The sequence below is a fragment of the Sesamum indicum genome, linkage group LG2 (genome assembly GCF_000512975.1).
Source record: "Sesamum indicum cultivar Zhongzhi No. 13 linkage group LG2, S_indicum_v1.0, whole genome shotgun sequence".
NCBI lineage: Eukaryota > Viridiplantae > Streptophyta > Magnoliopsida > Lamiales > Pedaliaceae > Sesamum > Sesamum indicum.
The window spans coordinates 3,814,663-3,840,173 of record NC_026146.1 but is presented as its reverse complement, the minus strand read 5'-3'; the positions used below and the strand labels follow the sequence as shown (position 1 = coordinate 3,840,173).

The 25,511-nt window shown below is 33.6% G+C and overlaps 3 protein-coding genes across 4 annotated transcripts; 2 read left to right on the top strand and 1 right to left on the bottom strand.

Annotated features, from left to right (window-relative positions):
• LOC105178934 (uncharacterized oxidoreductase At4g09670-like) lies at positions 6,028 to 8,760 on the bottom strand. Its single transcript, XM_011102529.2, has 2 exons — positions 8,113 to 8,760; positions 6,028 to 6,825 (listed from the first exon to the last, which is right to left on the bottom strand). Exons 1-2 carry the CDS (start codon positions 8,572 to 8,574, stop codon positions 6,205 to 6,207), a joined length of 1,083 nt encoding a protein of 360 aa, XP_011100831.1. The 5' UTR covers positions 8,575 to 8,760; the 3' UTR covers positions 6,028 to 6,204.
• On the top strand, positions 14,352 to 14,756 carry LOC105179070. The gene has a single exon (XM_011102668.1). It carries the CDS (start codon positions 14,352 to 14,354, stop codon positions 14,754 to 14,756), a length of 405 nt encoding a protein of 134 aa, XP_011100970.1.
• Positions 22,068 to 24,884, top strand: LOC105178919 (probable F-actin-capping protein subunit beta). Of its 2 annotated transcripts, none has more exons than XM_011102514.2 (8): positions 22,068 to 22,307; positions 22,995 to 23,065; positions 23,398 to 23,511; positions 23,729 to 23,835; positions 23,908 to 23,981; positions 24,057 to 24,176; positions 24,317 to 24,412; positions 24,586 to 24,884. In XM_011102514.2, exons 1-8 carry the CDS (start codon positions 22,179 to 22,181, stop codon positions 24,667 to 24,669), a joined length of 795 nt encoding a protein of 264 aa, XP_011100816.1. In that variant the 5' UTR covers positions 22,068 to 22,178; the 3' UTR covers positions 24,670 to 24,884. The 2 variants fall into 2 exon arrangements, with proteins under 2 accessions (XP_011100816.1, XP_011100820.1); XM_011102518.2 differs by having other exon boundaries at positions 22,072 to 22,307; positions 23,753 to 23,835.

Below are 25,511 nucleotides of genomic sequence, written 5' to 3'. Positions count from 1 at the left end.
CTCAAGACCATCTTCCTCTAAAGCGGCACAAGAAATAAGATTATGACTCAAATCAGGAACATATCTCACGTTTTTCAAAGTCATTTTATAGCCATCTTTAAAACAAATAGAAATGTCACCAAGACCTTCAATTTCACATCTTTTCTCATTAGCCATAGAAACAAAACCAGCATGTTCATAACGCAGATTAGTGAAAATATCTTTGAAAGGACTCATATGAAATGTGCAGCCAGAATCAATTAACCATTCATGCATGTCAAAGGAATTCACAGAGTTTGCTTCGCACACAACAAAGACTTCGCCATTATTCTCATCAGACACATTATTAACCTTCTCTTTTTCTTCATACCTATCTCGATTATCCTTTATAGGTTTTCTACAATCCTTAATGTAGTGACCTTTTATTCCACAGTTATAACAACGCCTTTCTCTAGTTTTGTCATCATTAAAATTCTCTCTAGGTCTAGACTTGTTCCGATATCCATTTCTACTCTTACTTCTACTTTTGCTTCTATTATTATATCTAGAGTTTCTAAACTTAGGTCTTCCCCTAACCGAATTCACTTCATGTTGGTTTTGACTAGGTTTATTAGCCCTAAGGTCCATCTCCTTACTCTTAAGTCCGTTCACAACAGTTTCAAGATTAACAGAATCTCTACCATACTTAATAGCAGATTTAACATCAGAGTACGATTCAGGAATAGCATTCAGCAAAATAATAGGAGAATATTCATCAATGTTTTTATCACCGGTGAGCTTAATGTCTTGTATAAGCTTAGTAAAATCATCCAAGTTTTCATCAATGTTTTTTGACAAGTCAAGTTTATACTTAAAAAAATTTTCCAATAAAAACAGTTTACTCGGTAATGAAGTCTCAGTATAAAGCTCCTCAAGTTTATTCCATAAATCTTTGGAAGAGTTTTGTTTGCCAACCTTTCGTAAAACTGTGTCAGATAAATTTAAAATAATCGAGGAGTAAGCAAATTCATCATTTTCTTGAATCTTTTCTTCCGAAACGTTTTCTAAATAGTTTCCATCAATGGCCTTAAAAACTCTTTGTTGTATCAAAATTCCCTTCATTTTTTGTTGCCAAATTGAAAAATCAGTTTTTCCATCAAAAGGTTGTAGGTTATATCCGGCCATTTAAAAAAAAAGGTTTTTAAAAAAAATTTCAGCAAGTTTCAGAAAATGTACCCCTTTAGTGATTAACACGAAAAACCGAAATTCTCAACAGATACGGCAGACAACAGGTTATAGAAGCAGGGAGTCACAAAGAAAACAGAGATTTCAGCAGATGTAATAAGCCACAGTAATCAGTTTATTAAAGGAAGAACTGAGTCGCAACAACTTAAGATTTCACAGAAAATATGAGATCACAAAGATCACAGTTATTCTCAATTAGTTGATGGATGACAGAAATCACTCAAGAAAAATATACCAGCAGTTTTATATGAGGATCACACAGATCAGTATGTATCACAGAGATTAAGAAATCACCGTAAACAACAGAAATCACAAGGACGATAATATCAGAACCAAAAGATAATGCGAACCGAGGCTCACCAGCCTAAGTCCCGTCCAGATACCCGACGACCTCAAGGGTCCGGCCAGGAGGGATATTAGGGGGCTTAAACCGCGGTATAATAACAGTAATATATGAATATTAACAGTAGACAACAGCAGAATATATCAACAGTTATGATCAAAAGGAGAGGGGTTAGAAAGTTACCACCACCAGGAGCCGAATCTCAGAGGTATGGCTCTGATACCACTGTAGGGTGGATAAACCCCTCAGTGATATTTTACCAAATAGCCTAACTGAACTATTACAATGACAAAGGATGGAGTACACAACTCCTTAAAATTACAGGCCAAAGAAAAAAATAAATGAATCAAAACGAATATAAACAGATTATATTTAGATAATGAAAGTGGCTCAGAAAGAACCAGATCTACGAGAGATGGCACAAAGCTCGGTCACAAAGACTTGTACGCCCACTGTCACACCCGCGGCTACTCCACCTTAACCCTTTCACCGAAGAACACCGAGAAACAGGATCACAGAGTCTGAGGGTTTAGTTCACCAAGAACTAATGCTCGGTCACAAAGAACTTTAGAAGGCTTTTGGAGATATGTGGGAAGTGTGTATCGTATCTCTTTCGGCCGAAGCGGAAATCCCCATTTATAGAGGTTACCGGGGTCGACATGAAAGGGAAGGCTTGGTGGCTTTCCATAAGCCATCATATTGGCTTAGGAAAGCCACCTCCATCTCCGGTGAGAAGAAGGGAAGGAGGATCTCGGTTATTGGAGAAGGAGATTTGGGAGAGGAAGAGAGAAATCAGCGGCGCAGTGAAGAAGGGGGAAAAACTGATGAGAGGTAAAAACTTAGGGTTAGGTTTTACTTAAGTGGAGTAGCGGGTCAAGTACCGGGTGTGGACCGGGTCGGACGAGGTGGGTCTTGCCAAGCGGGTTTAGACAGTGGGCTTGGGTCATTGGGCCATACCTATCCCAACAATATCTATATGTGTAGTATTGTATATATTATACATATATTGGTTTCTTGGATGCGAACGTGGACTTGGCTTTATCTTATTATGTGTGGCTTTCGTATATTGATTGTTTATATAATTAGTTGTGAATTATTTGTTAGATTATCATAATATTGGTAAAATTGTTACTATGTGATATGTGATGGTAATGTAGAGATATGTGGGATATGATTATGTGATACTCATATAATTGATTGTTGATGAAATATAAATTGGGAGTTGTTATTGAGAAAGTGATTATTATAAAGAATAGAATGACGATTGTGAGTTGAAATAAAAGATGATGCTTACCTAGTTGGGAACACAGTCAATGGTTTATGAAAATGTGATTGATATTGAGATATGAAAAATATATGATTTAAGCTAGGTACCATGGCGCGTAGGGTATCGGGGTATTCCGGGCAGCGGGGAATATCCTGTGCTGTTAGCTACACACTGGGGTGGTGTGGGGATACCATGTTTGTTGTGATGTCCTGTGCTAATATTGCTACACAGCTGAAGTAAAAGAGTGTGGGGATATCACACAACGGGTATCCTGTGTTGTATATGAAATGATGATGGCCGGCGAAACTATTGACTGGTGTACTCCAATTAGAGTAAGTGGGGCCCTTAACTAATAAACAATAATGTCGAATATTATGTCATGGATTGATTTATAGTTGAGTATGTATTACTGCTTATATCTGATGTTGCTATATGATGAATGACTATTGTCGATGTGACTGCATGTACGTGTATTGTTGCATGTGTATATATATATAAACTGATTGGCTATACTTATTGAGTAGGTAGCCCATTCTTTGCCACGTACTTTTCAGGAGATAGGTCACACTGATTAGCCACATTGGACTTTGAGCGGTGCCGTCGTCTTTATTAGGTAGGTCAGCTGTGACTTCTGAAGCTAGAGTTTTTTATTGTTGGGTTGTTAAATATTCTGGTCTTTTATCTGAATTTGTGTTTTAAATTGTGGTATGATTTTTCTTGAGGTTATGTACATGAGAACATCTAGTGGGGGTGAATATAAACTTTCGGAGGTATCTATTACCTTTTGTGGTATATATATATATTATATTAATAAATTAGAATTTATTTTACGGGTTGAAAGAGAATTACTTATAAAATGAGTTTTAATTTAAAAAAGGGTGAAATAGTGATAATTAGATGTAGCGAATAGGGGGTGCTACAAAAAAGATTTGTTTGTAAATTGGTCTCAATATTTATGAATTTATTTATAAATTATTAGGAGTGTTAAAAATTTGGTTAATCGGTCGAAAATAGGCCGAGCCGGATTTTTGGTTCGTATCGAGAATCAAACCAAATATTCAGTTTGATTTTTTATTTTTATTTTTTTAATAAAATTGCTACAATCGGTCTCGGGGGAGGTCGTTGTAATTTACCCAAAATTTTAACTCCTCAAGAGATTAGGGTAAATAACATAAAATTTAGATATCCTAAAGGATAGAAAGAAATACAAGCTATATTTGACATCACTAAGAAAAATCTTTTTTCCTTGTGTGACTTGTATCATTTGCAACAACCTATTATTGGTAGATATGAAGGCATTTTAGAAATAGCATGCCATGAAATTCTAGTTGCAAGATGAGAAAATGGGAGCATGACTTTGGGGTTAAGTTTCCTCGACAATCATAAAACTTGGGAAAGAAAAAGTAATGATATGGGATTCAGTCTTGATGGTGTTACCATAAGGATTAAATGACTAGTCCCTTTGCTATATACATATAGGTTGGTATGTTATATAATCGATATAAGATAGAGTATTTTGCAACTTATATTGATTTCTAGGATCAGGAATTTGCACAGCAAAACCTGGAGTTTTTCCTAAAAAAGAAAGGGAAACCTTACTCATTATTGCAGGAAGGGATTCTTAACATAAAATTCTAATACTCAATAAAGGAATACGGGAAGCAATGATCATGATTGGAGGAGCATTCAGAACACTCATGTCTATTTTAATGATATAGGTGCTGATATCTTGCTTGGTGATAGTTTCATTAAAACATTTTGAAGATATATACAAGATAATCAGATGAATCTGTTAAATTTTGCTACTAAGGTTTTGCAAAGAGAAAAGGCATTTAATAGGATAATGCCCATAAATTTTCACAGCAAGCGTGGTAATTTTGATGTCAAATTAACTCATCCAAAAATGCAGGATAAGAGAAAAAATTTTGTCTTTTAGGAAATAGGGACTCATCAATAGCAATAGCTTCAACGAGGAATCTGAAGAAGAAATTAGAAACCTCAAGGAAGCATTGCACGAGATAAAGTCACTCGACATAAGCCAGGAAAGCAGGCTTTCTCTCGTAAATGTCAAGAGACTTATCTAGAAGAATTTTAGCAAGAACTCTCAGCATGATGGGATAGGACCAAGACCAAAGAAATTCTGAAAGTCAAATACGAATGCAAATATGAGTGTCTTTGGTAAAAGCCTATCCAGATGAACCTGGAGGATAAGAAAGATATACAAGAGATTGTTAAGGAGCATATCAATCTTAGACTCATTGAACCTAGATGAACCTTGTGGTGTTTGATATGTATATATATATATAATATTGTAGGTTGATAATACTTGCTATGACATGTTGGGATTACGTATGCAAATTGATTAGTTGATTATGTGCAAATTTATATATATGAATACAGGGATTACTATAAGTATGACGTTTAGGGAAGATATAGCCCTTGTAGCGAAGGGGGTGCTACAGAGTACATTTTCATTAGTATATTCAAAAAATATGTCTTTTTCCAATGTAATATAATTAATAAATATTCTAAAAATAGTAAGTATTTTAATTCTATCTTTATTATTAATTAAAAAAATTAACAAGCTCGAGCTTGAAACTTTTGCCCATCTCCTACACCCCACCCTACTAAGAAGTGGAATAGTATTCAACTCCTTGTCCTTTGTGCTTGCCTTTTACCAAAGGCTTTAGTGAGATCTCAAATGTGAAACTCTCCCCCTGCACAGGTAAATTGATGAGGCTAGTGTCATGAAGGCACTCTTGGAAGTCCTTCAATGTTGTCCTTGTATCTCCCGAAGTGCCAAGCACTTCATTCGTATTGAGGACAGTGTTAAAATCTCCACCCACTAGCCAACGAGAATCATCAATACTTCACTCGTATCGATGATAGTGTTAAAGTCTCCACCTACTAGCCAACGAGAATCATCAATAGCACAGTGTTAAAGTCTCCACCTACTAGCCAACGAGAATCATCGGGACAGTGTTAAAGTGTCCACCTACTAGCCAACGAAAATTATCATTAGTATGCGCAAGATGACCAAGATCTTGCCAGAGCTCCCGTCTCCCTCCCAACTCCTTAGCACCATAGGCAATTGTAAGTAACACATGCATATTCATTAATCTGATAAGCATACGACAATGGGTATGTTGTGGTCCAACAAATAGCAGTAAGACCTCAGAAAAAATATATAGGGTGCTTCCCTAAAATGAAGGCATTATTCACAATCAACTGGAGATTTTATTCTCAATGAAACAGGCACCAGGCCTGAATACACAGAGTTTGCACTGACATTACTGGTTCACAACAAGGATTTCACAATAAATTGGCAGGAGATGCACATAGTAAACACACATGCCAGGCAGGGACAACATAAGCATGCAACAAAAGTAACCTAGTTCATGACCTCAACAGTTTCGTAACCTCTCTCGATCGATGCCTTCACTGCATCCAAAACAAGTTGTGTTTTCCTACTAAGCATCGGCCACTTCTTCTCTGGTTTTGCATTTTCAAATTTGATGCTTCCAACAAGCCGGGAAAACTCGCTCAACATAAGGGCTTCCTGAGGGAGTTCTGTTGTAACGGTGTGTTGACTTGGTTTTGGCTCCCATCCCGTCACCAACTCATTGAATCCCGATTTGATGGATGTGGAGAACGAAGCCTTCTTCTCCTCGAAAGGGATTACAAAGTCGTGAAAATGCAGAGTGCCGTTTGTTCCAACTACAGTCACATCCATTGTCAAGTTGGCCAAAAACGAACAGTGGAAGGTTGCGGTCTTTCCATCTTCCCATAGCAGAGAAGCACTGCAAGCTAAAATGACTCCCGAGCTATTTAAAACTGTGCCACGCAATGCAAGTACTGATTTGGGCAGCTCAAAATCAACAGCCCACAAGATTGATCTGATGCAATACCACCCCACATCACCGAGGGCACCAAGAGCATCGAGGTCGGGCTTCACGCGGATGTCATTCTCTAGAAAATCTTTGTCTGCAGCAAAGGTGAAGCAGCTGAGCACCTGAAGTAAAAGAAAAAAGTCACTATAAAATTCATAAACAGCTGAGAATATGATGGCTGGTAAAAGGGAAAAGGAGGATCCATGTGCTGACGACAAACAAGTCCTAAAGAAATATATGGCCAGAAGATATAACCAAAACAGTTTAATACAATCAAAGGTACAATGCTGGGTAATTTCTTACCTCCAACAACATGTAAGTCTTGGACCAGCTAACTTAACATGGGATGTTTATATTTCTTTCATCTTTAGCACTATTTGTTTTAAATATAAACTAGAATACTCCTACAAATCTACTAGCTACAAAGGAAGTTCTTGTCGTGAACTATAAAGATGACAGAAAATTTTAACTAAACCTGTGCACATTTCAATGTTCTATAGAATAAGAAACCTGTCTTCTGGAAGTAAATCTCATTTACAAGTAAACGAGCCTGTGTTCAAAATACACGCAATTAATTCGCTTTCCTTACAAGCTTCAATCTCATTCAATGTCTTTCCCAATTTGCTATGTGATCGAGTTTTCCTGTTCTTTTCCCTTCGCTTAAGGGTTCTTTCCTTTCTCTTGCTTTCTTCTAATCCCCTTCTTCTCCTGTTTCTTATTTCCCCTTAATATTTCCAGAGTTGCTTCAAACATTGCCTAAAATGCTTGGAGGTGGTTCTCGTGGCAGCATACACAATACTCATAAGTGAGAAGGAAGAAAAGGGCTGGTGTGTGGTGTGTGGTGTGTGGTGCGTGCTGGGCTGTTCCACGATTTCTTTTCAAAACTCCATAGATGAAGAGCATAACAACCAAAAACAACAAATGCAATCCCTCCAATGTGCAACAATCGAACAACTTCAGTAATTCCCATATGATCAAACCAACAATTAGGCCGACAAAATCCAAATTCGTTTCTATATCAGACCCTCTGTTCTTTGTTTATTTTTTCATCCCATCTAGCTCCACTTCATAGATACATGCCAAGAGTGATATATTCTGTAATTTATATACTTAATGAGACATTTTGTCTGAGTAATACATACGAGAAGGGAATACAAACCAAAGAACTAATATCGGAACATATGATCCTGAACCATCCATTTTCACCAGAACCATAATGTCGTCATGGGATCAAAATTCTCAACTTTAACAATGAAAGGTGGATGTCTTTCTCTAATTAACACTGTAAGGAAAAGAAACCTCAAGAACAGTAGAGCAAAACTTGGCAATTTCAATTCAACAATTTCTTGCCTTAAACTAACTTCAAAACCAAGAAAACACGAGCATATTTAAGAGACATATGAACATACAGATTTGAGTTCGCCAAACATCGAATTATCCGACAAGAACTCCCTCATTTTGGCCGTCCTCGGATGATGCATCCACATGGTAGCGTCCATGATCTGCACCCCACTGGATTCACACGCCTCGAGAATCGCATCCAGCTCTCCGACGTTCAGAGCCACTGGCTTCTCCAACAGCACATGCTTCTTCTTTTGGGCAGCGAGCACGGCCCATTTGATATGCAAGCTGGTGGGGAGCGGGATATAGACGGCGTCTACGTCGGGGTCATCCAAGACGGCATCATACGAGCCGTAAACCTTAGCCGACTCCGGGAACCCGTTTTCTCTAGCAAATTTGGCGGCCTTTTCCACTGAGCGGCTGCCGACGGCATAGAGAGTTGAGTTCGGGGAGAGGGTTATGGCCCGAGACACTTTCCGGGCGATGCCGGCGCAGCCCAGAATCCCAAATTTGATCGGCGGCGTAACCATTCTGTTGGCTAGTTGGTGGGGGGTAGGTGGGCGTTGAGTGGATGGAGAGGATTTTAGAGTGAGGATGAGGAATCCGGAGCCTCTGGACAAACGATGAGCCGACAAGTCAGAATAATTAATAATTGCTCATCATCAATGGCACAAACATTTCACGATTTGAGCTGCAACTTTTGTGCTTTTAGCTATTTGAGGCAACCCATTTCCGCAAACTGACAAAGAATTGCGTGTTATCTCTTTTTTTTTATTTTTTTGGGAAAAATCCTCATACAAGTGATAATATAAAGGTTTAAAAAAATTTCTATAAAAATTAAAATATCAAATACTCTCTTTATAATATAAAGTAAAATTAAAAAAACTTTTTTCATACAAAATTTGGATCACACGCACGTTAACTGTAATTTTTCTATGAAAGTACATTTTTTTTATATTTTTGTCCTTCTCTTACATTTAATATATATAATATTATATATTTATTAATAATAAAATATTATTTTTTATAGTAATTACTTAATTATTTATATAATAAAATATTAATTTAATTAAATTATATTAAAAAAAATACAGTGGCGGCAGCGAAGAGGAGGGCGTCGCACCCTCCTTACCCCTGGGCGATGGCCAGCGAGGGTGACGGCTAGTGGGGGGGGTTATAATTATTGTTTTAAATTATATATATATATATATATATATTATAAATATATTTTAATAGTATTAAATCATATATATTATAGATTAAAATAATTATAGATTAATAAGCCAAATTTGACCCGTTGACTAGAAGGGTATTTTAGTCGTTGTTTCTAAAAAAATAGGTTCAAATTAACTAGGGGACAGTGTGCTTATTTATTCGTAATATAGGGGTGATTTTGATATTAAAAATTTTATAAGGAGATTTTTTTATATTTTTATATATCACAGAGGGTCAAAATGGATTTAACCCCTTCTTTTTCCTTTTTTTTTTTTGTGAAAATTGCCTAATACCCTTGTGTTATACTAAAATTACACAAATCTTACCTATATTAAATAAATAGTCATAAAAGACCCTGTGAATTCTGAAATCCTACAAAAAAGAACTCCTTTGTCAAAAACTGACAGAAGGTGCTGTACACGCAATGGAATGAGAGTAGGAGTATTTTTTTATCCTATTTCAACTTTTTTGGTAGTGCAATGATCCAAAATACTCTTCTCCTTCACTGATATATAACTTAACATCCTCCCACAAACATACTACATAAAAATAGGGTTTTAAGTGGGCAGATATTCAATTTTCCCTTTTATTTGACTATAAATAAAAATCACTTATAATATTATATATTTTTAATTAAATTCCATTATTATTTAATTCAAATATACTTAAAATTTATTTATAAAATATACTAAATCAATATAACAATACCTTAAATTTATATCAATTTTTTTAACTTATTTAAAATGTTATATTAAAATTATTAATATAAATTTAAATTAACCATTTCATATTCTTTATTATTTTTAAATTTTATTAAATTAAATAATTTTATTTAAATATAAATAAAAATCACTCACAATATTATATATTACTAATTAAATTAAATTATTATTTAATTTAAATATATTTTGATATTTATTTATAAAATATACTAAATAAATATAAATTACCTAAAAATTATATTGATTTTTTTAAATTATATAAAATATTATATTAAAACTATTAATATATATTTAAATCAAACATTTAATATTTTTTATTTAAAATTTTGTTAAATTAAATATTTTACTTAATTTTTGTTTTCTCTTCTTCTCCATCGGCGACTGATGAAAATGGCCAAGCTTGGCCTCGTTCGAATCGTCTGGACGAGAGGAGTTGAGCGGTGATAGTGTCGGGTGTTGATTCGCCCATACAGCGGTGAATCAACGGCAAGAAACTTCACGACAGAAATGAATTTAAAATTTTTGGATCTCAGCAAAAACTTGATGAAAATGAGCAAGGTTGATCTCTTTCGAATCTGGAGGTCGAGGCAAGTCTAGTTGTCGTGGTCCTAGGCCGAAATTCATCTGGACGACGATGAATCGAAGCCAAGAAGTTTTGACGGTCGTGCTCGGTGCCCATTCTCTTCGATCAATGAAAATTCAAATTGATTGTATGGATATGTTCGCTTTAAAGGGAGGATTTGAATGGTATAAGCCCTGGCCAAAAATTCTTTCAGACGACGCTGAAATCTTAGAGAGAAGATTTTGGAGAAATAGTATATTACATTGTATATAATGTATATATAAAAATATATAAATAAAAAATATATTTAAATTACTTAAGATGTGGACCGTTTATTTTTTATATTCAAATATCAATGGTTGTTATAAGAAGGGTTTAACTGTTAATTTAGCAAAAACTTAATGCCGTTAAGGTTTACCTAATGGAAAGGGAGAGTATGCAATATTTTAAAAAATATAGAGGGGTTTTTTGCCTATTCTTTTAGCATAGGAATTTTTAACTAAATTTTAAAAATACACGCGAAATTTATGCAATTTTTCCTTTTTTTGGAGTGTTTAGTTAAGCTTCTCCAAACATCTTAAAATATTTGGTTACTTTGGTAATTTATAAGGTTCAAAAGAATTTGTAATTTTTTTTAACAGTGTATAAAATTTAAAATAAAATATTTTAGAACTTATAATATTTTTGAAAGAAAAAATTTATTTAATTTTTTTAAGATATTTTATAAAATTTTATGAAATTAATTTGTCATAAAATAAATATATTTTTATTATTTTGTTTATAATACATACCCACCTTCCACATCATTCATGTAGTTTCTGAATTTATGTCTCTCTCTCTCACGCACATACACTTTACTCTCTCTCTCACACACACTATCTTTGGGAGTTTAAAGAATTTTCTAGTGATTTTTTCTTCATATTATATGTACTGAAAAAAAAAATATAGATTCAAAATATTATAGGTTATATAATTAAAATTAGTTATTACATTAACAAAGAAAATATCAACTATATATTTATATTAATAGTGGATTAGTATGAATCTAAATATATATTATTTTCATTCAAAAATTAGGTAATCATTTATCAATTTTTTATATAAAATATTATTTATTAAATTTTTATTTAAAATTTAATTAATGTGTACTATTGATAAAAGTATTTTTAAAAAATTTGGATGCAAAATATGTGAACGAATAGCTATTTATTTGATGGAAAAATGACCAAATAATAGTATTACGTCCTTTTTTTATTTTTTAATCAATGTAAAGATCTTATTATGTCATACACTATAACATCTTATAAGATGTGAAAACATCTTATTTATCCAAATATTTTATAATCTTATTTTAGGATCTTATAAGATATTTTAAATAAGTTTAGCCGAATGACGAACACCGTTTTAATCCTTGTAAGGCCCAACCTACCCTCAGAGATTTGGCCGAACCTAATCATAATGTTTGGATTCATTGTTTGGGTGTTTTTTTTTGTTTTGTAAGATAGAGAGAGAAAAATAAAAATAAATAAGTATGTATTGGAGATAACACTGTGTATGTTTGGATTTATTTTTAGAGATCATTCAAATTAATTTAAAATAACTATTGTATGTTTGATGTTGTATTTTGGGAGATAAAAGTTATTGTTCATTGTCAAATCATGTCTCTTTTATATATATGTATATATATAGGTGTTGTATGTTTAATGTTGTACTTTTTTAAGACAAAAATTATTGTTCATTTCAAATCATGTCTCTTTTAATTTATATTTACATATATGTGTTTATATATATATATATTATATCTATAAAGTCCAAAATCACAATTTCACACAGATAAGGTACAAAAAAAAAAGACAAATATTGGGTGTATTTTGGTCCATCTCGAAGACCTCCAAAAATAAAAACAAACAAAGCCAATAGTTTATTTCATTTTACCTCAGCCTATAGAACCAAAATCCCTGTACTATTAGGCTAAAACAAGGTATTATCGGTAGGGGTGGGTGTTCGGATCGGGTTGCTCAGGTCCTGACCTTATTCGATCGAGTGGTGTAAGTTGAATCATTTTTTAATTTTTGGTTACCCGAACCTGATTTTGCATAAATTAAGTTGGTTATCGGGTAGAGATAAATACTCGATCGGATTAATCGGGTACCTGATATATAATTTAAAAAATGATAAAAAATAAAAAATTATTATTTATTGTTACTAATAAAATAATAAATTAAAAAAGAGAATGATATATGACTTAGTTGATCTATTTATCAAATTATTGATACTACGAATTGAATTATTTTGTTTATTAATTTGAATTAATCATGATGTTATACTATTTTTTAACTATAATAGATTGATATCATAATTTATATTAAATTTTTTAATAATATTTTAAAAATAAAGTCACACCATGCATACAAATTACAATTTATAAGTATAAAATTTTCAAAAAAAAATAATACAAACTTTTAAATATATATTTGATATTTTTACTTTTCTTCACATTTAAATTAAAAAAAACCAGGTATCCGACTTTAATGGGTACCCGATTAGTCGGTTCCTTATTTTATCCGATTTGTATCGGGTAGTTAAATATACTACCCGACAAAGTTGGGGTACCCGACCCGAAAAAATCGGCCCACGCCGATCCCTAGTTATCAGACTACCATTCGATTGCAATCCAAAACCACAATCCCACATGGAATAAATTCAAGTAGGCAATTTTGTCCTCTTATATATCTTAAATTTTGTGTCTTAAATACCCCTCAATTTCATAAGAATTTTACAAGACAAAGTCTACCACTGATGGGGGATTACCCTTATTTCAGGACAAAAAAGCCCATTCGTAAGGGTAAAATGGACAAAATACAACAAGACCTGCGTATCAACTCGTGGGTCGGGTCACTGGAGCTCCAACTTGTAAACCGACCCAGGATGGCACCATCGATGAAAAGTAAGGAATATCCAAATTACGTTACGTGGCCCTGTCAACGGTATACATTTGGGCCTGATAAATACCCAGATACAAGTCATTCTAGACAACTAGCATTTATTACTTTCGACTATACACCTTCTAATCGCATATTTCTATCTTGACCCAAACTAACTTGAGCGTCGGAAGGTTTTAATCGGGGACGAATCCAACGAGCCTAACATATGTGTTTTAATCCTCAGGGCCATTAACGATCTGGGGAGATTACATGGCTGATTTGGATCGCCTAAAAAAGTCGCATATTTCAAGCCGGATCAGTTTGGCGGCGTCTGTGGGAATTTGAGGATCGCTAGCTTTAAGATGGAAGGAACGTCGAGAGGGAATGTGCAATGATTGGAAGACACACCTAGAAAAGGAGAGTTGTTGGTACAATTGACAAGGGAGGAATTATAATGGAAGAAGCTGGAAGGAAAGCGATTGTGGCATACGAGAGAAGAATTGCCATACCCCCATAGTTAAAGAAATGGCTATAAGATAGTTGCTCAATGATAAGGAACCTGAAGCAGAAAGGATATTTGAAGCGGTGAGCATAAGGGAACATGTGAAAGGTTAGGAACCAAAATAGTCAGAAGTGGGATCTGGTAGCAAAAAGCGGATCAAAAGAAGAGAACCTACGATCTCGCATGCGGAAGTAGATAGTGTTGGGAAGCAGATAGAAGTACTAGGCAAGCAAATTGATGAACTGAAAAGGAGGGGGAAAATAGTGGCTCATAATAGAAATTCCCCTTTTTGTAACAAAACATTGACAGAAGTGGTGAACCCGAATTTTAAGATGCTTGATCCAAGGATCCCTAGGAGCATGTGGCAGCCTTCGAGTTGGTAATGAACTTATATGGGCAATCTGGTCCTGTCAAAGCTAAATTGTTTGTTACCACTCTTGCAAGAGAAGCGCAGGAATGGTTCACCAACCTACCTAATGGCAGCATCAAATCGTACGAGCAACTATTGCAGAAATTTACCTTTTACTTTGCGAGCAAGAGAAAGCAGAAGAGATCTACTACACTGTTCATGATAAGGCAGAAAGAAGACGAAACACTTAAAAGTTTCATGGGAAGGTTCAATAATGAAACTTTGGAGGTTCAAGATCTTAGGATCGACATAATGGTGAGTATCTTCATTCATGGATTAAAGAAAGGACCTTTTGCTTCAGTATTGGCACGAGATCTACCTACAGATGTGGAGCGATTGATGGGATTGCACAAAAATATATTGATGAGGAAGAGATGAACATAATGAAGGATGGGGAATGGCAAAGTCGCAGAGGCCGAGATCAAGATCGGGATCGAGTGAGAGATGACAGATATAAGCGATCAAGATTTGACAAAGGAAGAGAGCCACCCTATCAACCTAAACACCATAAGCATACTCCACTCCCATGACCAGGGTGAAGGCATTAATGATGGTCGAAAAGTCTGACTTACTGCAATGGCCTAGGCACACCAGATTTACACCTGCTAAAAAAATACTCCAACAAGTATTGTAAATTCCATAGAAAGAAGGGGCATGACATAGTGATTGCTATCAGTTAAAAGATGAAATAGAAAGATTGGTACAACAAGGGTATTTCAAGGATCAAATACTCAAAGATCGGAAAGGAGGAAGAGATGAGGTAAAAAGAAGGAGCAGATCAAGAAGCAAGGAAAGAAGAGTACATCGGGAAAGAGAATAAAGTAGAGACTTAGGAGCTTAGGAAAACGCATCGATGAAAGGTGTGATCCACATTATAGTTGGAGGACTGATCGGGGGAGATTCTAGGAGAACAAGGAAAAGATATGAAAGAGAATCGAGATCGACAGAAGGAGCGAGTTCGTGATGAATGTTGAACCCAAAGAAGAGATAGTTTTTGAAAACAAGGATCTAAGTGTTGAGATGGGATCGCAAAACGATTCCATGGTTATAAGGATGGGCATTGCAAACTTCACTGTCCATAAAGTATTGGTATATAATTGTAGTTCTGCGGACATCATCTTTAAAGATGTGTTGAATAAAATGGGATTAGATAATATAAGATTGGAACTAGTGCAAATACCATTAGTAGGATTTGGGGGTAGTGAAGTGACATCACAAGGTACCATTGAGCTCTCAGTATCTATTGGAGATGAACCGACAAGAAAAACCATAATGGTAAAGTTTTTGGTGGTAGGCACCCCTTTTGCTTGTAACGTAATATTGGGGGGAAGACTTGGGTTAAAAATAATTTTAAATATTGATTTTAATATAATTAATTTAATAGATTTTAATATAATTTAAACTAATGTATAATATAATCTATATTTATATTATATCAAAAAAATAAAAATAATTTAATTTTTTTCAAATTTTAAATAATTTAAATATTTTTCCTTCTTCTTCATTATCGGCTACTACATGTCGACGATGGCACCTGGGCAACAGAGGTTGCCCATCTTCTCTGGGTGAAAAATGTCGCCTAGGTCTAGGCAACGCCCCTTCCAAAAGGGGCAGAGGCGAGGTTGCCCCCTTCTACGGAGGCGATTGAACGAATGAGGGCAACTGCTTTGTACATGGCCCCGTGCCGTCGTCGTCGTCGTCGCCCAGTCTAGGCAGAGGCGGCTTCTCCACCCATGTAGGTGGTGGCTGTCACAGCCCACACATATATAATATAATATGTATAAATAATATATGTAATATGTATATATATAATATATATTATATTGTATGTGTATAATTATACATAAATAAACAATGTATTTTAAATTATCTCGTTCATTTTTAACAATTGAAGATTAATGACTATTATAAGAAGGGCAGAACGGGCGATTAGCATAATATTTAACGCTGTTAAACTTAGTTAACGAAAGGGGAGAGTATGCAATATTTTAAAGAAAAATACAAGGAATTTTTTGCCTACTTTTTTAGCACAAGGGAATTTTTAGCTAAAATTTTGAAACACATGGGGGTTTTATGTAATTTATCCTTATAACCATAGTATTAGCATTCAGCATACCATCTAATAGTACAAGCTTTCTCAATTTTAGATTTGAGTTTATTGTTCAAGAAAGCTTTAACATCTGTATTATCATTTTTAGAGTAAATTCTTTGGCTATTAAGAATAAATGCCACTTCTTAAACGCATTCCAAATCATAAAGAATTATTTCTCGTTAATATACCAAAGTTTGGCTTGTTGTTCAGTGGACAACCCTCTATGTATCTATATGGTTCTTCACCATTAGTCGTTTTTTTCATGAGCATTGCTGCCCATCTATAGTAATTGGTGTCCGTATAAACTACTAATCCATCCTCATTTTATTGGATTGCAAGCTTTGGAAGGTTATTGTAGACATGTTTTAACTCACGAAACCTTTGAGTGTGAATTTTCTTCCATTTCCACTTTGAGCTTTTTGTGTCCTTCAGAAGTATTCCGAAATCTTTTCTGTATTCTGCAAGATACTTAATGAAGATTTCTGCAAAATTAACAACTCCCACGAAGCTTTGTAGTTGCTTCTTGTATTTAAGAATATCTAGAAAATTGTGGATTTTTTTTCCATAATATGCTCCTATAATTTGATACTTGCTTCGTCAATAAGAAACTGTAAAAATTCAAAATTAATTGGCAGCTATGATGAAGCTCTTTTCAGAAGGCACTAATCCTTCTTTATGGCGTCATAGAGAATATTTCAAAATGTCTAATATGATCCTACATATTTCTAAATGCAATGAAGATATTGTCTATGTATACAAACCTAAATTCTAGATAGTTTTTGAAAAGATTTAGATTTTTTTTAAATATCTAGGGTGCATTTGCAAGTCCAATGGAAAATACATTCCAGATATATTGTCCTTGTGATGTGAAAAATGTTATGTATTTTTTTAAATCATTTTTCATCTTGATCTGATAAAAATTAGATTTGCAATCAAATTTTAAAAGCACTTTTTCACCTTTAAAGCATTCAATTCAGTGTTCTTTACTTGATATGTTATAACCATCAAATTCTAATATCTTATTGGTACCTTGATTAGTTAATTACTAATTTGGGTTTACCTCTTTTTATTTCACCATGGTTTCTTACCAGAAAATCGAGGCTACTGTTAGTAGAGACTCCAGGTTCGATAAATTTAATATTGATTTGCTCCTTGATGATTTTCTGCATATCTTTCTTATCCACCATGTTCATTGAATGGGTTCGTATCAAATATACTCATATTTGCATTCATCTTTGACATTCAGAGTAGCTTTAATTTTATTTCTATCCCACCATGCTAGAGGATTCTCACTGAAATTTCTAAGGATAAGTCTCTTGATATTTTTTAGAGAAAGCTTACTTTCATCATTTATGTCTAATGACTTATACTCCTATAATTTTTTTTTTGAAAATCCTAAGTTCTTCTTCAAAAGCTTCGTTGAAACCATGTTGCCTGAAATACAAAAGAGCCTTAACAAATTTTCTTCTATCCTATATTTTTGGATGGGCCAATTTGGCATCACAACCACCACGTTTGCTGCGAAAATTTACAGGAATTATCCTGTTAAATGTTTTTTTCTCTTTGCAGAACTTGCATCCAGCTACCATAGTTAGTAATAAAAATCAACAGATTCCTATGGTTATCCTGTATATATATATTGCAAAGGTCTTGATAAAATTATTACCTATCAAAATATATCCCCTGTATCCTGAAAGTAAATAAAAGGCATTTTTACCTTGAACTAAGGTGTTCCAACTCCAATTTTAATTTTTGCTTCTTGCATTCCTTTATTAAGCACTAAGATTTTTTGTGAAAAATTCGTTTCCGCAATAACGGGTAAGGTTTTCATAGCTTTGCTAGGAAAGACATTAAAATTTGTTGTACAAATCTCTAATCCTGAATCAATATAGGCTGCAAAATATTCAGGCTCATATTTCTCATACTACCTACCAACAGATATCTATATAGAGATGGACTAGTCATTCGATTCTAATGGTGAAACTATCTAGATTGAATTCCGTACCATTATCTTTTTTCTTCCATGCTTTATGATCTTCGAGAAAACTTAACCCCAAAGTTATAGTCTCATTTTCTCATACATATAACCATGATCTCATGGTCTGCTAGTTCTAGCATGCCTTTATATTTACCAATGTTAGGTTGCTCCAAATGATATAAGTTATCACAAAGAAAATAATTCTGTTTTTTAATGATGACAAATACAACTTGAATTTATTTCTAGCATTCAAGACATCTAATTTTACATTATCAACCCTAATTGCCTAAGGAGTTAAGCTTTTAACAACTCCTTCTCTTTACTTTGTTTGTAGCCTGTAATCCTATCTTCTGATAAGAATAACCTGCTAGTAAACTTAGTTCTAGAGCTATGTGTTTGATCTAAAACTGGATGGTCCTTTATTAAAATATTAACATCACCTATTTTAGGTATCCTAATTGGATCTGGTGTCATTACCTTAGCAAATTTATTGAAAATTCAAGGAATCTCAATGTACTCTTTCCTAATATATAAATCAAAATGATATGTATTGAGAAAAGCATAAGTTGTTCTATATGTTAGGGAATATAATCTATTTCCTCCTTTCATATAATCATTTCTCTTGAAATTCGAAGGAAATGTTAAGAACGACTAAAATCTTGGTCAGCTAGGTTATATACAATTCTAGGGTGAATATCAAACATTAGTTTTCCTACATAACAAATTTTCTATCGTTATTCCAAGATATCCATTTTTGCTATCCATTATTGGTAAATGTATTTTTGAATAAATTCCTTCCTTAAAAGTTACCTTTATTACTACTTCAATAGTTTCTATGTGAATCCATGTCATAGTAACAGTTATTTCTTCTCTAAGCTTATTTAATTCTTCAAGAATTTCTTCTTTAGGAATAAATTGTACTTCTATCACATTACGAGTAAGTTTCATAGGAACAATAAATTCACCTGAACTGAATTTGTAGATTATGTGATGCTTGATTTAGTCCTATTTGGTTGAGGACTCTACCGATTCCTCCAATAATAAATCCATCGTATGGGCTGAAATTAGAGTCTTGACGTATGATTCCTTCTATGGTTTTGTTTGACAACATCATTCTTGAAAAGAATTCTGCCAGGCTATTAGAAGTTTGGAACCTATCTCATTCTTTTAATTATTCTGACTTGATTAAAGATTCATCTGAATTACTCTCTATTTCTTCCTCGTGATGCTTTCATCTACGGAAGGTAGCGATTGATGGGTACCAAATCGTCATAGTAAACTGCATTCAAGATGTTGTCCGTGGCTTTAAAGTTTTGTAATTCACCATGTTTCTAGGAGCAATCTGAGATATGTGCCATTTTGCTCTGCATGTCCAGAAGTTATAATCTTTGAAACTTTCATTGGCTCTAATATAGGCTCGTCTGAAAGTTCTTTTAGTACGAATTTTTTCCTTAGATCTTGCGTCTGTTCATTTAGATCCTTAAGATGAAGCCCTTATTAGTCCTATTTTCTATCCAAATTTATATAATCTAGCCTTTGATATGGACTACCATTATCTCCTTTGAAAAGAGGAATCTGGAACTTCTAGAGTATGAGCTATTGCTCTTCTTCTTCTTCTTTCTTTGCTCATTTGATTCTTTTTAATGGTTCGAAAAGTATCATTATCACAACAAAAAATGGTTCTTTTCATTTTACCGAGTCTTTGTGCAATTACGCTTTTGGACTCTCCTTCCATAATACTTGCGTTGGTGTATTTTGGGATATTATCTAATATAACCTTCACAAGACCCTCCAAACTTAACCCCAATAACCATATAAAATTTTTTCGGTTCAGTTCTAATGTGATTGTTGTTATCTTCATGGTTGCAGCTCATTCATCTATCAACTTTTTAATGTTTCAAAAGTCAATAATATCATGGTTAAGTGTAGTGTCATATATATAAAGGATGGAGCATTGTCCTTACCCATGGTGTATCTTTCAGCACTCTTTTGGATTCATCCTGGATTTCTCTTAATCTTGTCCCCACGAATCTTGGAGTTGCATTATTGTGGATATACGAACTTTCTCTCATTGGATGATCCTGTGAGGGATCATTTGAACATGTACTTCCCTTTGGTGGTAGTAGTGTTAGAGCGATTTTATTGATTTGGATGTTGACTAGATCTACAATTCCAAGTTGGAAAAAATATTTCTCCATCTCCTACAGATCTGATGGACCAACACTTAATATCTCAATTTCGCCACCAGCTCATATATGATTATTGTCAATTTTTATGCACAATATACATAAATAAACACACATTTTTTCAATTTTTTGTACACAATATTAGTAAAAATATTAAATCAACTTTTTTTTAATACAAATACATTCTAATAATAATTATTTAAAAGAAATTGTTTGATGTCGTACTGCAAATAAAGTCACGCAATATGATTATTTTCAAATTTTTGTACTCGATATTAATAAAGTTTCAATACTATTTTTGTCAATTTTTTATTATTAGTTGATGTAATTATTTTAAGTAAAATTACATAATATAATTATGATCAATTTTTTTTGTAAATGTGATTTCCAATCCCATTTCAAAAGTGGGATTTGAAATACCAGTTCTATGGCATGTTTATTTTTTTACATTATGCAAGATTCGGGATTTGAAATCCTGATTCTGTGGAGAATTTTTTTTCAAAAAAGAATGTGTCAGAATTGGGATTTTAAATCCCAAATCTACCTATATTATTAAACTTTTAAAATAGTACCATTTCGTAATTATTTTTCTTTTTGCATTTAAAAAATTCTCGCTGCTTTTTTGGACCCACAATTTTAAGAATTTAACACATTTAGTCTCATAAAATAAATATTATAATACTTTTTATCCCATAAAATAAAAATTATAAAATACTTTACAGTTTATCCATTTGTCCTCGTGGACAATTGTCCTTGTTTGGTTTTTGAGTTGGGTCCAGCCCATCTCATCGGCCTATATTCGACCTGGACTCGGATAGTTCAATCCAACTTCTAGCTCCATATCACAGTTTATTATATACTTCATTTCCTATTGCTTAATATTTCATCAATAATCTCTTTTTCATGTACATTTCAAGTTAATCTATTTAATTAATTTTAGTCAATAAAATTTTAATTATACACATATATAAATTATGATTCAGTCACGAAATATATATATATAAAAAGACACTATACATCACGAACGATGATTAGTGACACTGTTATCTCAATTGTATTTCTAATTAGATAATTATAAAAATTAATTATAATTATTATTTTTTAATAAAAGTGACTCCACGTCATTTTAACACCACTTACCAATTCTTTTGTTGTGTCTATAATACTTTAAATTATTTTTATTTATTTATTTTTTAAATATAATTTATTAATTTATATATTTTATTTTTATTTATAGTATTTTTTAAAATATAAATTTTATTTTATTATATACATATAGAAACGCGTGCCAGAAAGGCAAGTAAAATATAAACTTGAGGTATAACTAATTATGGACTCAAATGGAGAAAGAAATCAAACCCGGTCCACGAAAAGGCCTAGTCCATAAACCGACCGGCGTCCATAAACCGACCCGTCTTTCTCTCTCTCTCTCTCTCTCTGAGGGATAATTAAATCTGCCCTCATACTGAGAAATTACAAATAAAAGCGAATTTCTCCTTCAATTTTCAAGAATTAACGGAAGGAAATATATTGAGCAGGAGAAAATGGAGGCCGCAATGGGGTTGATGCGAAGAGTTCCACCGAAGCATTCGGAAACGGCTTTATCTGCACTTTTAAGCCTTTTGCCGCAGCACTCCTCGGATCTTCTTTCTCAAGTTGATCAGCCTCTTCAGGTAAAATTCCGTAGACATTTTATCTGGTTCAATTGTGCAAGTGATTGTTTCAATGTGTTCGTAATATGTTCGAATGGAATGTGGGTTTGAAAGAAATGGAAGTGAAATTTTAGGGTTTTGAAATGAATATGTACTGTTTCTTTTGTCTTTTGATGTTTTGAAGAAATGAGGAATGTGTTGGAAGAGAACAGCGGTTCTTCTGGTTTGGATGTAATGTTGGAGGATTTTTATATTTATACGAGTTATTGAATTATTAATTACTCAGATTTTAGTTTTAGCTTTGTTGAAGTTCTGGGTTAGGTGTTGGACTCTGATCTTCTAGTTGGTAATCAATCATCAAGGGGAATTGTCTATTTTCCATTTCTTATGAATCAAGTGTATATCCATCACAGGGAGCTTGAAGTTGGTTTAATTTTATATTATCACTAATGTGATATGCTACAAGTTGCCTGAAGGCAGCTCATTAGGTCAATTTTCCTTAACAAGCGATTGAAATTTGGGGGTTTTGGCTGAGTTCTATAAGTTTACTTTTGGTTGGTTGTTATTTCAATTTCAAGGGGTATTCAATCATTTGGGCTGAAAACAAATCAAAGGAATTCATTTTCCCGTTCCAGATAATTAACTGGTCACTCTTGTTAGACATTCCATGTTTAGATTTTGTGTCTAAATATAGTAATTCTTTATCAGGTTTTATGTGATGTGGATAGCGGGAAGGAGTTCATATTGTGCGAGTATAACAGAGATGCGGACTCTTATAGGTAACTATTTTATGATTCGAGCTTTATGAGTTCTTTTGAAGCAAGTGGAGTAATGAACGGCCGAAGAACCCCTTATAATTAGTATCAACATTTTCCTCAGATATCTGGAACTTAAATTAAATCACCGTTGGAAATAAAAATATCGTCAGAATGCTGCTGAATTCGTCTAATGCATTATTGTTAGAATGGTTTGTGTAACTCGTACCATGGTTTATATAGGCACTTATTTACTGTAGCAATCATTTAAAATTGAACATTTCTTTTTCATTTTTTTACTTCATTGGTATAATAGAGATACTGTTACTAATTTGTTTCTTGTTTTCCACTTGAAGGTCACCTTGGTCAAATAAGTACCATCCTCCATTAGATGACGGACCCTATCCATCGGCAGAGTTGAGGAAACTTGAGATTGAAGCAAATGACATCTTTGCTATCTATTGTGACCAGTGAGGTCCTTTACTTACCTCGTACTTTCTCTTTTAGCTTTATACAAATGCGACTGCTTCTCTTTGACCTGCCTAAGTTTTAAAATATAGCAGAGTTTGGTGTTGTCTTTGTAGAATTCGTTCCCTGTTTCCATGATGATGTAATATATCACGTTGTGATGTTTTATTTTATATATATGTTCAATTTACTGCATGTTTATTTAAGAGCTTCTGGCAGCTTAAATGACCAAACAATGGATAGGTATTATGAAGGTGGTATTTCTTCAGTGTATATCTGGGAGGATGAAAATGAAGGGTTTGTAGCTTGCTTCTTGATTAAGAAAGGTAATGATATCTCTCAAATTTTATGGTAAATGGTGTTCTTCTTTCCTTTGTCTAATTTTTTGCCTTGTGAAGATGGTGCAAAGACTGCACACGGTAAAAGAGGTTGTCTTCAAGAAGGATCTTGGGATGCGATACATGTTATTGAGGTAAATTATCTTGCATTGAAATAAAGAAAAATGACTGTCCTCTTAATATTATGTCGTTTCTTTGTGTTTTTCCAGGTGGGACCAGTGGAGGACGAAACTGCTCGATACTGCTTGACTAGTTCTGTGATGCTTTCGCTGACCACTAATAATGATTCCTCTGGCACCTTCAATTTGTCAGGATCAATTAGAAGACAGGTATTTGGTTGTTGAATAGGGATTATTGATGTGCCAAATGAATTGCAATTTATTTGTTTTTCATTTAGTTTCATTTTTCACAATGAAGTCGTGTAAATATCCCAAGTCTCTCAACACATTTTGAACCCTTTTCTGTATAGATGAATATGGAGCTTTCAGTTGCAGAGGGTCATTTATGTAATATGGGAAAAATGATCGAAGAAATGGAGAGCAAGCTGAGAAACTCATTGGATCAGGTATTCATTATTCTTTTCAAATGATCATGCTACATCGCAGACGAAAACTTAGCTTGTAGCATGGCAAGAAATCATTGTTTCCATTTGTGAGGCGATTCTTGTTCTTTCCTAGTATACTTTTGTGCATCTTTTTGAAGATGCAGTAATTAATTGAAATAAGTACTTGTTTCCAGGTATATTTTGGGAAGACAAAGGAGATGGTTTGTACCTTACGACCACCTTCTGAAATCATTGAAATGAGACTTCCTGATAGCTGAATACATAGAGTCGTAAACACTGGATTGCTTTCGTTACGATTCGTCCTGCTCTCCGCTGCATCATTACATATTATGTCTTGTTTATCTTGTGCCGTGTCTGTTATGGTTTTCGCAGTTTGATCATGCTCCATTTGTGACTCGGGCTCGTTTCTCTGTAAACATATGAAAAATGTTGGAAATGAATGAAAATGTTAAAAAACCATTGCACATCATCATATGCCCCTTTACACTTCACTGAACCGTGGCTAGCTAGACTCGGACACAGACGGGTGAGAGGAGTGAGAGAAGAGAGTGAGGGAGGAATGGGGAATGTCAAGTATCGATTATATATCTTTCCATGTTGTTTCCAAAATCTGGTACAAAAGATATTACAAAAAGTGAGTAGCCGTGTTTAAAGGGATTATAATAACATAGCCGTGTGTAAAGTTGTTACAAATAGAGTTATAACATATGGTATTTGTATCACCACAAAACGACATCGTATTGAAAATCGTGTAAAAAGCTGTTGCAAAGTGTATTTCAAAATTATAAAATGATGTCGTTTTGCTCCTACGCATACAAGAAGCCGTTACAAAGTTTATTTCAAATATTAATTATTTTTTATTAAATGTACAAAAAAAAATTCGTATTGGATAATTTAATATTGTAAAAAAAGTATTCAAAGTGTGGAATAATACGATTGGAATACATAAAAAAAATTGTAATTGACATCTGTATATTTTCACAGTATGCAATAAATTTGTATATTCATAAATGTTCCTATTTACGTTGATATAACTATCATCTTACATCAATGAACAACATGGGTTAATCATGCGTCAAAATTCAGAGTAAACCGTTAG